The sequence below is a fragment of the Mauremys mutica genome, chromosome 7 (assembly GCF_020497125.1).
Source record: "Mauremys mutica isolate MM-2020 ecotype Southern chromosome 7, ASM2049712v1, whole genome shotgun sequence".
NCBI classification, from domain to species: Eukaryota; Metazoa; Chordata; order Testudines; family Geoemydidae; genus Mauremys; species Mauremys mutica.
The window spans coordinates 33,519,341-33,532,791 of NC_059078.1; the positions used below are offsets into that span (position 1 = coordinate 33,519,341).

At 56.3% G+C, this 13,451-nt stretch overlaps 1 protein-coding gene across 1 annotated transcript; it reads left to right on the forward strand.

Moving 5' to 3' along the window:
* Window positions 1-7,827: 7,827 nt before the first annotated feature.
* Window positions 7,828-8,880, forward strand: LOC123374039 (paraneoplastic antigen Ma1 homolog). Its single transcript, XM_045023434.1, has one exon. The coding sequence runs from the start codon at window positions 7,828-7,830 to the stop codon at window positions 8,878-8,880; it is 1,053 nt and encodes a 350-aa protein (XP_044879369.1).
* The last annotated feature ends 4,571 nt before the right edge of the window (window positions 8,881-13,451 follow it).

Genomic DNA, 13,451 nt, shown 5'->3' on the forward strand with positions numbered 1-13,451 from the left:
GACAAGTCTGTCTGTCTGGGGATGGTAGACAGAGGTTTGCAACTTCTGGATCCCCAGCAGGGCACACACTTGACGGAACAGCTTAGATGTAAAGCTGGTTCCCTGGTCTGTGAGAATCTCCCGAGGGAGGCCTACCCGGGCAAAGATTTTCAGAAGCTCGGCGGCAATAGAGCGCGCGGTAATACCGCGTAAGGGAACGGCCTCGGGGAAACGGGTGGCATAGTCCATCACGACGAGAATGTATTGATACCCCGCCTGGCTTTTGGGGAAGGGCCCGACGAGATCCATTGCCACCCGCTCGAACGGCACCCCTACGACTGGCAAGGGGACCAAAGGGGCCTTCCGGACACCGGCGGGGGCAGCGTGTTGGCAGTCCGGGCAGGACACACAATAGTCCCTCACCTCACGGTGAATACCAGGCCAGAAGAACTTGGCCAGGATCCTGGCTGCGGTCCCAGATGGCCTCCGGTCCCAGATGGCCTGCGGCGGGGATGTCATGGGCCAGCTTCAGGACGGCTCGTCGGTGAATGCGGGGAACCACGAGTTGGGTTCGAACCTCCTCGGTTCGGGGGTCTCGATCGACGCGGTAGAGGCGGTCGTGGCGGAGCTCGAACCTCGGCCAGTGGGTAGTTCGGCGGGCATCCACGACATCCTCGTCGACTCGGGCTAGCTGCTCATATACGAACCTGAGGGTAGGGTCCTCGCGCTGATCCCGACTAAAGTCCTCGGTGCCCTCCTCGGGGGCCCCGGTCGCTCGCCCGTTCCGGCCGGGAAGGGGGACGGGGGCCTCGTCCCGGTCCGGGCGGGTACGGGGGCCAATATCGGGCTCGGAGGATGCGCCCTCGAACGCCTCGGCCGAGCCCGCGGACCGGAGCACGTCGACAAATCCGGGCCAGTCCCGGCCTAGAATGACCGGATAGGCCAGGGACGGGGCCACGGCCACGCTCAGCAGCTGGGTGGCCCCGTTCAGCGTGAGCGGGAGCTGAGCCGTAGGATACGGTTTCACGTCCCCATGGATGCATTGCCTCCCCCATGGTCTGCTGGCCCTCCGGAAGGAGTGCCTGCCGCACCAGAGTCTGCCCGCAACCTGAGTCGATCAGACCCACCACGTGGGTCCCGGCGACCTCCATGGGAGCCGTTAACTTGGCCGCTGAGGGCGGGCGGGCTCGATGTTCCCCCGCATACACGTGACCAAAGTCACACTCCATCGCGGTACAGTCCTGTTGCAGGTGACCGCTCTCGCCACACCGGAAGCAGGGGCCTAGCTCCGAGCGCCCGGAACGGGTGGGGGCGCTGGGGGCCCCGCGGGGTTGGCCAGGTCGTGGGGATTGGGTCCAGCGTCCGGAGCCGGCACGCGGAGGTGGCTCGGGGGGTCGGGCCCAAGAGGTCCCCCCGCTTTCTGGGCGCCGGGCCCGGGGCGGGGTCCCCGGCTTGGAGCTGGGGCTCCGCTCCGGCCTCTGAGTGCCTGGTCCTGCCGGGTGGCCTCGGGCAGCCGGCCCTAGAGGGGCCTCGGCTTCTAGAAAGTCCTCCATGAGGGTGACGGCCGCCCGCAGGGTCTGAGGTCGGTGTCGCAGCACCCACGCCCGCCCGGGTGTCGGGAGGATGTGAGTGAACTGTTCAATGACAATCTGCTCTATTACTTTCGCCGCGGTTCTACGCTCCGGCTGGAGCCACCTGCTGGCTGCATCCTGTAGTTCCTGGGCGATGGCTCGGGGCCGGGCGCCGGGAGGATAACGCTTTCCCCGAAACCGCCGTCGAAAGGTCTCGGGGGTAATGTCAAAGGCGTCCAAAATGGCGGCCTTCACTCGGGCATAAACCCGAGCCTCATCATCGGGGAGTCCCCGGTACGCCTTCTGCGCAGGCCCCGTCAAATAGGGGGCAAGGAGAGTCGCCCACTGGTCCGGGGCCCACCCAGCCACTGCCGCCACTCGTTCGAAGGTGACGAGGTACGCCTCGGGGTCATCGTCGGGCCCCATCTTGGCCAGACGTACTGGCGGTGCGGGGGGTCCAGGGGCCGCAGCCCCCCCGGGCGCGGCGCCACCGGGGCTCGACCACAGGGTGGCGAGCTGCTGGAGGCATTGGGTCTGTTGCTCCCGGTGCTGGACCCCCAAGGTCTGGAGTAGCTGCTGTTGGTGGGCCCCCAGCTGCTGCACGAGCTGCTGCTGCTGTTGCTGCTGGCTCTCGGCCAGGAGTTTAATAAGGGCCTCTACCTCCATCTCCCGCCCAGGATGTCCGCTGCGCCCTGCTCGGATCCCTTCCGGCAGGGATGGGTCAAGTCCCTGGTCAGGTGCCACTGTAAGCCGGGGTGTCCTCCGATCCCGTCGCTACCGGCTGCGGCGGGGGGTCCGTGGCACGCCCCTCAGGCAGGGGACGCTGGCAAAGGTCCACCGCGCGCCCCTCAGGCAGGGGAGCGCCGGCAAGTGTCCACAGCGCGCCCCTCAGGCAGGGGACGCTGGCAAGTGTCCGCAGCGCGCCCCTCAGGCAGGGGAGCGGCGGCAAGTGTCCACAGGGCGACCCTCAGGCAGGGGAGCGCCGGCAAGTGTCCACAGGGCGACCCTCAGGCAGGGGAGCGCCGGCAAGTGTTCACAGCGCGCCCCTCAGGCAGGGGAGCGCCGGCAAGTGTCCACAGCGCGCCCCTCAGGCAGGGGACGCTGGCAAGTGTCCACAGCGCGCCCCTCAGGCAGGGGACGCTGGCAAGTGTTCACAGCGCGCCCCTCAGGCAGGGGACGCTGGCAAGTGTCCACAGCGCGCCCCTCAGGCAGGGGAGCGCCGGCAAGTGTCCACAGCGCGCCCCTCAGGCAGGGGAGCGCCGGCAAGTGTCCACAGCGCGCCCCTCAGGCAGGGGAGCGCCGGCAAGTGTCCACAGCGCGCCCCTCAGGCAGGGGAGCGCCGGCAAGTGTCCACAGCGTGCCCCTCAGGCAGGGGAGCGCTGGCAAAGTCCACAGCACGCCCCTCAGGCAGGGGAGCGCCGGCAAGTGTTCACAGCGCGCCCCTCAGGCAGGGGAGCGCCGGCAAAGTCCACAGCGCGCCCCTCAGGCAGGGGAACGCTGGCAAAGTCCACAGCGTGCCCCTCTAGCAGGGGAACGCTGGTAAATGTCCAGGTCCACGAACCTCCGACTCGGTCGGATAGATCGCGGCAGGCAGCTCTGGCTCCGCGGGGGTTGCCGGGTCCTCTGCCTCCCCGGAGTCGGCAGCGAGGGCGGGCGGAAGCGGCTCGGCGTCCGCGTCTGCCTCCGTCCGTGATGCCCCCCTCCCGGAGCAAAGGGCCCCGCCCTTTGTACTCCCTGCTCTGCCCCACCCATAGCTGGGGACGGGGCGAACGCGCCCTGGCCCCGCCTCCTCCGGCGGGGAGCGCGGCGCGACCCGGTCCGCTCCGCCCCTCCCACCGCCGGGGTCGGAGCGAACGCGCCCTGGCCCCGCCCTTTCGGGCGGAGAGCGCGGCGTGTCCGGGTCCGGCTCGGTAGGGGGCCACCCCGGCTCCCTACAAGGAGGAAGACACCTAGGGATGCCGGCATCCCTAGATGCATGCAGACGGGAGCTGTTCTCAAGCCAGGGGGAAGGTAGCCAGTCACGGCGGCCGGTGCTTGGGCAAGGACAAACAGCAGAGGAGGTGCCAGGTAAGTGACTTTTATTTTGGGAAGGAAGTTATTCGGTGCGGGCTCTTGGGGCGAGGAGAGTTAGGGCTGCATGCATGCCTAGATGCGGAATAGGGTGTTGATGTGCTCTCTCACATCATGGTAATCGGCCTCAGTGATCTCTTCAAAGGTCTCATCCAGGAGCTGGGCAATGGGCTTGCGCAGGTTACTTGGGAGAGCCACTGTGGTCCTTGTCCCAGTCAGGCTAACATGTCCACACCACTGTGCCGTGAGGAGCGGGGGAACCATTGTTACACACAGGCAAGCTGCATATGGGCCTCATTGTAGTAGAAGACCCTCCCTTGCTTCCCAGGTCACCCTCAGCAGCGAGATATCTTCCAGGACGAACTCCTGTGGAAAATGTGGGGGCAGTGTTCAGTATAGGGGTCCCCTGCAGCTGTTGGCTCTCCCCAAGGCACAGAAACCCAGAGGACAGTCCGGCCATGAAACAATCAATCCCCCTTGACTCTGTGCTTACTCACCATTTTGGGGCTCCCAAGGGTTATGTCTGCTTGCTTTGCGATGGGCATAAGATGCTATTGTGTAGACTGTGCTTGCCCTTAAGTACGGGAGAATCATTGCTCTGTCTAGTGTGAACAATGCTGCCTCTGTTAAGTGTTGCATTTTGCCTTTACAGATGCAACCTTGAGATCTCAGCCGTCCATGTTATCACTGGCCAAAAGACTCCAAAGAATTAGGAAGAGGCCACGTAGAAGCAAAGAAGACATGCTGCATGAAGTAATGCAGCAGTTCCTTAACCAGCAGCAGCTCCAGGCACCAGCGCTCCAAGTGCGTGCCTGGGGTGCCAAGCCGTGGGGGGCGCCCTGCCGGTCCCTGCAAGGGCGGCAGTCAGGCAGCCTTCGGCGGCTTGCCTGCGGGAGGTCCGCTGGTCCCACGGATTTGGCAACAATTCGGCGGCAGGTATGCCGAATCCGCGGGATCGGGGACCTCCCACAAGCAAGCTGCCAAAGGCAGCCTGCCTGCCGTGCTTGAGGCGGCAAAAAAGCTAGAGCCGCCCCTGTCCTTAACGAGAATCTAAAAGCGCAGGAGTGGAGGGAGAGTGAAAGGAGGATCCGCCAGTAGAATGAGTAGCACCAGCACAAAAGCGCAGAGCTCCAGTAGCAAAGCATGGATCGGCTGACAAGCATCATGGAGCGCCAAGCGGACTCAATCCAGGCGCTCGTAGCCACACAGGCGGAGCACTACCGTGCCCGCCCCCCCTGCAGCCCTTGTCCCAAAACGCTTTCCCTTGTGCCTCCATGTCACCTCCAACCCACTTTCCCCAACATCCAGATTCTTATCACCACCAGCTGCCTCTAACGCCTGTAGCTTCACCACCCAGCCCTGAAAACTATGACCCTTACCCACTGCACTCAACCCCCATCACCATGCAGTATAGCCATCCTGAAGTGTAGCACTCATTGCACAGCAGTCCAGACAGAAAGGCTGAGTATGATAACAGGACATATGCAAATCTGTGATTGTACCATTCCCCACCCCACTCCCTTGCCCTTTCTGTTTCCCAAGCAATAATGCTTTTCAATAAATGAACTTTCTTTTCAATAAATTGATTTTTGGCTTTGAAAACAGTCTTTATTATTGCATAAAGTAAAAGATACCTTAGCCCAGGAAAGCAACAGGCACTGAAAGTCAGCGTAGCAAACACAGATTCCTACTAACATTGAAACCACTGCACTTCACTCCCATGCAGGGCACCAAACATTAAATCAAATTGCTCCCTCAAGGCATCCCTAATCCTTGCAGCCCTGCGCTGGGGCCCTCTAATAGCTCTGCTCTCTGGCTGTTCAAATTCAGCCTCCAGGTGTTGAACCTCCAAGTTCCCTGCCTGAGTGAATCTTTCACCCTTCCCTTCACAAATGTTATGGAGGGTACAGTACGCGGATATAACCGTGGGGATATTGTCATCGGCCAGGTCCAGCTTCCCATACAGAGAGCGCCAGCGGCCTTTAAATGGCCAAAAGCACACTCCACAGTCATTCTGCACTGGCTCGGCCTGTTGTTGAACTGCTCCTTACTGCTGTCAAGGCTCCTTGTGTAGGGTTTCATGAACCATGGCAATAAAGGGTAAGTTGGGTCTCCTAGGTTCACAATGGGCATTTCAACTTCCCCTACAATGATCTTCTGGTCTGGGAAAAAAGTCCCGGCTTGTAGCTTCCTGAACAGGCCACTGTTCCGAAAGATGCGTGCGTCATGCATCTTTCCAGGCCAGCCTGTGTTAATGTCAATGAAACGCCCACATTGATCCACAAGTGCCTGGAGAACCATAGAGAAATACCCCTTCTGATTAACATACTCGGAGGCTAGGTGGGCTGGTGCCAGAATTGGAATATGCGTCCCATCTATCGCCCCCCGCAGTTAGGGAAACCCATTTGTGCAAAGCCAGCAACAATGTCATGCACGTTACCCAGAGTCACAGTTCTTCTGAGCAGGATGTGAATAATGGCCCTGCAAACTTGCATCAACATGATTCCAACGGTCGACTTTCCCACTCCAAACTGGTTCCCGACCAATCGGTAGCTGTCTGGAGTTGCCAGCTTCCAGATTGCAATAGCCACCCACTTCTCCACCGTTAGGGCAGCTTTCCATCTTGTGTCCTTGTGCCGCAGGATGAGGGTGAGCTCCTCACACAGTTCCATGAAAGTGACTTTTCTCATCCAAAAGTTCTGCACCCACTGCTCGTCATCCCAGACTTGCAGGACAATAAGATCCCACCACTCAGTGCTTGTTTCCCAAGCCCAAAAGTGGTGTTCCACGGTGGTGAGCATGTCCGTGAATGCCACAAGTAATCATGTGTCGTATGTGTTACTCGAGTCTATATCATCGTCTGAGTCCTCACTGTCAGTTTGGATCTTAAGGAGTAACTTGACTGCCAAACGTGACGTGCTGGTGAGACTAGTCAGCATATTCCTCAGCAGTTCAGGCTCCATTTCCGCAGACCGAAAGGGAAGACAGAGCGTGCAGTACAAACAGGGCCCCCTCCAGGTTTTGGCCACCCCAAGCAAAAAAAAAAAAAAAAAAGGATTGCTGGCCCTTGAAAAGTGCCACCCCAAGCACATGCTTGGAATGCTTGTGCCTAAAGCTGGCACTGAATACAAATGTAACCCCTTTGGGGTCTAGAGAGCATGGCCCCTTTAAATCTTTTTCCCAAGGGGGAGGGGGAGAGTAAGAAAAAGGAGGGAAACTTCAGGGGGCAGGGCTGGAGCTGGAGGGAGAGAGAGAAGCAGCAGCATGGCTGGCCCTGGAGAAGGAAGCAGAGAGAACCTGCTGGAGGCCTGAGGAGGACAAGCCCGATCGGGGACAGCCCAGGACAGGAGCCAGGAGCAGTCCTGTGCCAGGGGGAATCGCCCGAGAAGGACAGGCCGGAGCTGGACCCAGTATCACGGCTGCCCGGAGCTGCCTGGGGCTGTGAGTACTGGGGCTTGTGACTCTGCACTGGGAATAAGGAGGGAGGCTGTTAGATAGTTAAGTGGGGAGGTGGCCGCTCTGTGTGGCTTTGCAGAGAGCGGCAGAAGAGGGCACCGGAGGGGTTTGCTGGGGAGAGTTCACTGGCGCCAAAGACGACCAGGAGCACCCAAGACTCACCACCGGACTGGAACTTTGCTCAGGCCTCCTGAACTCTGTATGCAGACACGTTGCTTGGTGTCTGCCCTGTCAGACTGTGCTACCACTGGGTCCGTGGGGCCTTGGTTTGAATGCAGCCCTGTTTTACTGCTCCCCCTATATTTCCCCTTGTTGTTTTTCTCCTCCCAGCCCTCTGTAAATAAATATCTCCCTTTGTTATGTCCATTGTACTTTTCCTGTGGGTGTGTGTGTTCACTCTGGGGAGTTTGGAACAGGTGCCCCTGGGGTGGAAGGGATTTCTCCTGCTGCATTCCTGCGCGCGCTGTCTCTTGGCCAGAGCTGCCTGCAGAGCAGACTCCATCTTGGCCACGAGGGCGCTAAAGTTACACTTGGTGGCCCGTACAGGGAATTTGCAGTACACACACACACATACCCACACCCCTACGTTGCGCACCTTGGGCTTTTTCTTCACAGAGAAAAGAAACTCCTGAGTGACTTTCATCTCAGTAAAAAAAAAAAAAAAATGGAGAGAGGATTATTAGAAGACCTGTGCCGAGGGGCACAAATCCCAGTAACCAAAGCTGTGCTGGTGGCGGGGTTCCCAGAAGAGATGGAACCAAATGAGATTGAGGAGAGCCTAGATGCAGCTGAAATACTGGGGAGGGTAAAGGTCCACACCCGTATTTACAACCGCAAAGTGAAGGGCATGGTAGCACTATGTACTCACTCCAAGGAAGCAGATCTTGACAAAGTGCCCAAAGAGGTGAAAGTAGAAGGTATCCCCTGGACAATTCTCGGGGCAGAGCAGTCCCCTCCTAGTGTGCCTGAGTCACTTGAGGTGGATTCTTTAGCACAGAAATTGCAAGCTCTGATGGTAGATGAGAAGCGGACAAGAGAAGAATTAATTTTAGCATTAGGAGGGGCTCCAACACCTGCAGCACCCAGCCTGGTGGGATGGGCCAAAGAGCTGGGAAATGCTCTCAAAGATGCATTGAAGCCGGTACATGAAAATGCTCCATACAAGCGATTACGTTCATTCTCGGGGATGTCACCTGTACCCTCAGGGGAGGATGATTATGAAACATGGAGGGATTTTACAGTGCCACTTGTCCAAGAGTGGGAATGCTCTGATGCTGAGAAGCGGAAACGGGTGCTTGAGAGTCTGAGGGGACCTGCCATGCGAATTATCCGAGCCCTGAAAGACTCACAACCAGCTGCCACAGTGCAAGACTATTTAACCGCTCTTGAGAGTGTCTACGGTGCTACCGATAGCAGTGAAGACCTGTATTATCGTTTCCGCCATACCTATCAGGAGCCCCACGAACGATTGTCTGATTTCATCAGGAGACTAGAGGATTTGCTACAGCAGGTAGTGCGGAAGGAGGGCATCCCCACCAAGCGCATTGATTTCGCTAGGTTGGACCAAATCCTCCGGGGCACCCGACAAGATGGGTTGATGTTGTGGAAACTGCAGCTGAGGGAGCGGGCCCAAAACCCACCCCCATTCCACAAGCTCATTCGAGAGATACGTGAGGAGGAGGAGCGATTGTTGCAAGCGGATGCAGTGTTGCAGCCGAAGATGGCAGGGAGTCACACCACCACAGTGCTTGGAGAGATGGAAGATGCCTCATCAGTGGCAGCAGCACTGAGAGATTTGACCTGAGAAGTGGCCATGATGAAAGCTCAGGGACATACTGTGCCATCCTCAAGAGAGGAGAGTAGCAGGAGGGGTGATAGCCAGCGTGAAGGTTTCTGTTATAACTGTGGAAGAGATGGTCACTATGCCTTCGACTGTCAAAACAAGACAGATCATGCAAGGGTATCTCAGAGATTGCAGCAGACCATTAAGAGGCTTCAGGGAAACACCAATAGGGCTTGGGGAAGGAGCAAACCCAAGACCCTGAAATTCCAAGGCTCCCCAGAAAAAAACACAAACAGAGGCTACCCACGTGGGCTGATAGGCCCCCAAGCTATAGTACCTGTTCGTATAGAAGGACGATTGTGTGAGGCATTGCTGGACAGTGGATCACAGGTCACCATACTTTATGAATCTTACTACCGAGAACACCTGCAGCACTTGCCCCTGCGTCCCCTGTCTGGCCTGACAGTCTGGGGAATTGGCTGTGACTCCTGCCCCTATCGGGGATATATCCTGTTAAATGTTCAGTTCCCAAAGAATGTTGCGGGGGTAAACCAGGAAATAGAAACTTTGGCACTGGTCTGCCCAGATCCAAAGGGAAGAAAGTATGCACCTTTAATCCTAGGGACAAATGCAAACCTGTTCCAGAGGTTGGCGTGGAAATGCCGTGAGATGGCAGGGAACAACTATCTGCAGGAGCTGCCAATGCATGCTTTATGTAAAGCTGCATACCAGCGAGCCAGGGGACCCCCATCCCAAGAGAAGACCAAGGCTAGGCCTTTTGGGAGGGATAGTTTCCAGTTTGGGGATTCCCCCATTCCTGCTGAGTGGAAGGACCGCCTGTGTGAGAAGTTAATCAAGAGGAAGGCTGTTTTCTCTATGCACGAATGGGATGTTGGGTGTGCACATGATGTGGAGCACCATATCCAAATGCAGGATGGTTGGCCTTTTCGAGAGAGGTCGAGACGATTAGCCCCCGCTGATATTGAAGATGTGAGGCAGCACCTACAGGAACTGGTTCAAGCAGGTATCATTGAGGAATCCAGGAGCCCCTATGCATCGCAAATCGTCGTAGTACGAAAGAAAAGTGGAAAGGTGCGCATGTGCGTCAACTATCGCACTCTGAACCGGCGGACGATCCCTGACCAATACACAATGCCCCGGGTGGATGACGCTTTGGATAGCTTGAATGGTAGCTGCTGGTTCTCTGTCCTTGACCTCCGCAGTGGATACTATCAAGTGCCCATGGCACCCGAGGACCGGGAGAAGACAGCATTCATCTGCCCTTTAGGATTTTACCAATTTAATCGCATGCCTCAAGGAGTATCTGGAGCTCCAGCCACATTTCAGAGACTCCTGGAGCGGGTGGTAGGGGACATGCACCTGTTGGAGTGTCTGGTATACCTGGATGACATTATAGTGTTCGGGCGCACTTTAGAAGAACACGAGACTCGGCTGTGCAAAGTCCTGGATCGTTTGGAACAGGCTGGCCTCAAGTTATCCTTAGACAAGTGCATCTTCTGCCAGACATCCGTGCGGTATGTGGGACACATAGTGTCTGCAGATGGTATAGCTACAGACCCAGAGAAGGTGAAGGCGGTAACTACCTGGCCGAGGCCCACAACTCTCAAGGAATTAAGGTCATTTCTGGGATTCTGTGGCTATTACCGCAAGTTTATCAAGAATTTTTCACACATCGTACATGCACTCACAGAGCTCACCAAGGGATACCCCCCCACAAATAAGAAGAGGGGGAACTCACCTCGCCATAAATACTTCAATGTGGGTGCACCTTTTGGAAAACGGTGGACTGCTGAGTGTGAAGAAGCTTTCCATAAAATCATTCAACAGCTCACGCAAGCACCTGTTTTGGTGTACGCTGATCCCACCCAGCCGTATGAACTTCATGTTGATGCAAGCTACACTGGTTTAGGCGCTGTCCTTTATCAAGAGCGTGAGGGCAAACTCCGACCGGTAGCATTTGCAAGTCGAGGTCTCACACCGCCTGAGAGAAACTACCCTGCACATCAAGTGGAGTTCCTGGCATTGAAATGGGCCATCACAGAGAGGTTCCATGACTACCTCTATGGGGCCAAGTTCACTGTAAAAACTGATAATAACCCTTTGACATACATCAAGACAACAGCAAAATTATCCGTAGCAGGACACCGGTGGTTAGCGGCACTCTCTGCCTATGATTTCACTCTGCAGTATCGACCCGGTCGAACAAACATGGATGCAGATGCCTTGTCTCGGCAACCTCACTCTAAGGATTTATTACTCAATGATCAGATAAATGTGGGGACCTCTGAACTGAGAGCTTTATGCCAACGGGTATCCATTGTGGAGGAAAAATCCACAGCCAATGGAGAACGGGCAATTGACTGTCTGGGTGCACCACCAGAAGCTAGACCCATAGCCTACTCAAGTTTTACTAGAGTATAGGACCCACAGCTGCCCAAACTAAAGGATCGAGAGGTAGAGTACGCCCAGCGAGCTGATCCACGGATGAAGGACATCCTTTATGCATTGGAAAGGGGAAAAGATCCCAGGGTTATTCGACCGAGTCACCCAGAGGAGGCCCTTTTGCTGAAAGAATGGGATCGCTTATTGGTTCGGGATGGACGACTTTACCGAGGGCAGAAGCATCCTCAGAGGCCTCACCATAAGCAGTTGGTGCTACCGCAGAAGTACCAGCAAGGCGTGTTAGAGGCCTGCCACGATCGAATGGGGCATCTAGGAATCGAGCGGTTGGAGGCCCTAGTTAAGGCAAGATTCTATTGGCCCCGAATGGGGCCTGACATCGCCCACCATATTCGCACCTGCACCAGATGTATCCAACGAAAGACTCTGCCTAAGCAGGCGGCTCCTCTTGTCAGCATCACAAGTTCTGCACCCATGGAGCTTGTCTTTATGGACTTTCTGTCATTAGAGCCTGACCGCCGGGGTACTGCAAATATCTTGGTGGTCACTGACCATTTTACTCGTTATGCCCAGGCTTATCCCACCAAAGATCAAAAAGCTTCCACGGTTGCCAAGATCCTGTGGGAAAAGTTCTTTGTCCACTATGGGTTGCCCGCCCGACTACACTCAGATCAGGGACGGGATTTTGAAAGTCGATTAATAAAAGAACTTTGTAAGATCATGGGGATAAAAAAATCACGCACCACCCCTTATCATCCCCAAGGGGATCCACTACCAGAACGATTCAACCGCACACTACTGAACATGCTGGGAACTCTGGAGCCTCAGCAGAAAAAATACTGGAGCCAGCACGTAGAGCATTTGGTTCATGCGTATAACTGCACTCGACACGATGCAACTGGGTTCACACCATACATGTTAATGTTCGGTCGAGAGGCCCGGTTGCCGATCGATCTCTGTTTTGAAGTGTCTTCAGATGGGGCACTCCCAAAAACATACTTGGGGTATGTGGCGCGCTTAAGAGATCAACTGAAAGAGGCATATCGAATAGCGACGCAAGCAGCTGGTCACCAGAATCAAAAGAATAAAACCCGATATGATCAGCGAGTGAGGCAACAGTAGATTCGGGTTGGTGACCGAGTTTTGGCCTGAAATCTCGGCCTACAGGGAAAACACAAAATTGCAGATCGTTGGGAGTCACACCCGTACATTATAGAGAAGAAACTTGGGGATCTACCAGTGTATCGCATACGCCCTGAGGGCAGTCGCGGCCCCACCAAAACTCTCCACCGGAATCATCTGTTACCTATAGGACAAGTATTGTTTCCCCGTGAGGATGTTTCCACAGATTCTGAGACTCCCGGACCTGCAAGTCGGACACGGTCCCAACGACGGAAATATACCCGTCCTCTGCAAACACCCAGCTCCTCGGAGAGTGAGGATGAAATAGGGTTTGGTGAACATCCAGTTGGGAATGACCTGACCCTAATGGAGCCTTTTGTTGTCACGCAAAGAGATGGTGAAGGGGAAGACCCCACACTGAGCATTCCCGAGGCCTCACTGTCCCAAGCTGTGGAGACCCCCCAAGAACATGATGAGGAAGGCTCAGTGCAGGCAGAGAACCCTGTACCCCAAACAGCCACTTTAAACCCAGATGCACTTGAATTCGTACCTCAAGGACCCATCATCTTGCCTCCATGTCCAGTGGTGTCACCTCAGCCAACATCCGACAGCCAGCCTAGACGTTCCTCTAGGGAAGGGAAGCCCAGGTGTGTGCTGACGTATGATCGTTTAGGGGAACCCAGTGATCTACAGCTTCCTGGGGTGCCACGGGGGACGAGCTGCCTCATGGGAAACCTGTTCCACCCCTCGGGGTCCTGTGGGATGGATGATGGGAATGCTTCTGACGAATGGGGGCCCTGGGTCTCCTGCTGGGGATCCATGGCTTAAAGTTGCCTACCTTGATGGGGACATCAAGGATTATTTCTTTTGGGGGGGGGGGAGTGTAACCCCTTTGGGGTCTAGAGAGCATGGCCCCTTTAAATCTTTTTCCCAAGGGGGAGGGGGAGAGTAAGAAAAAGGAGGGAAACTTCAGGGGGCAGGGCTGGAGCTGGAGGGAGAGAGAGAAGCAGCAGCATGGCTGGCCCTGGAGAAGGAAGCAGAGAGAACCT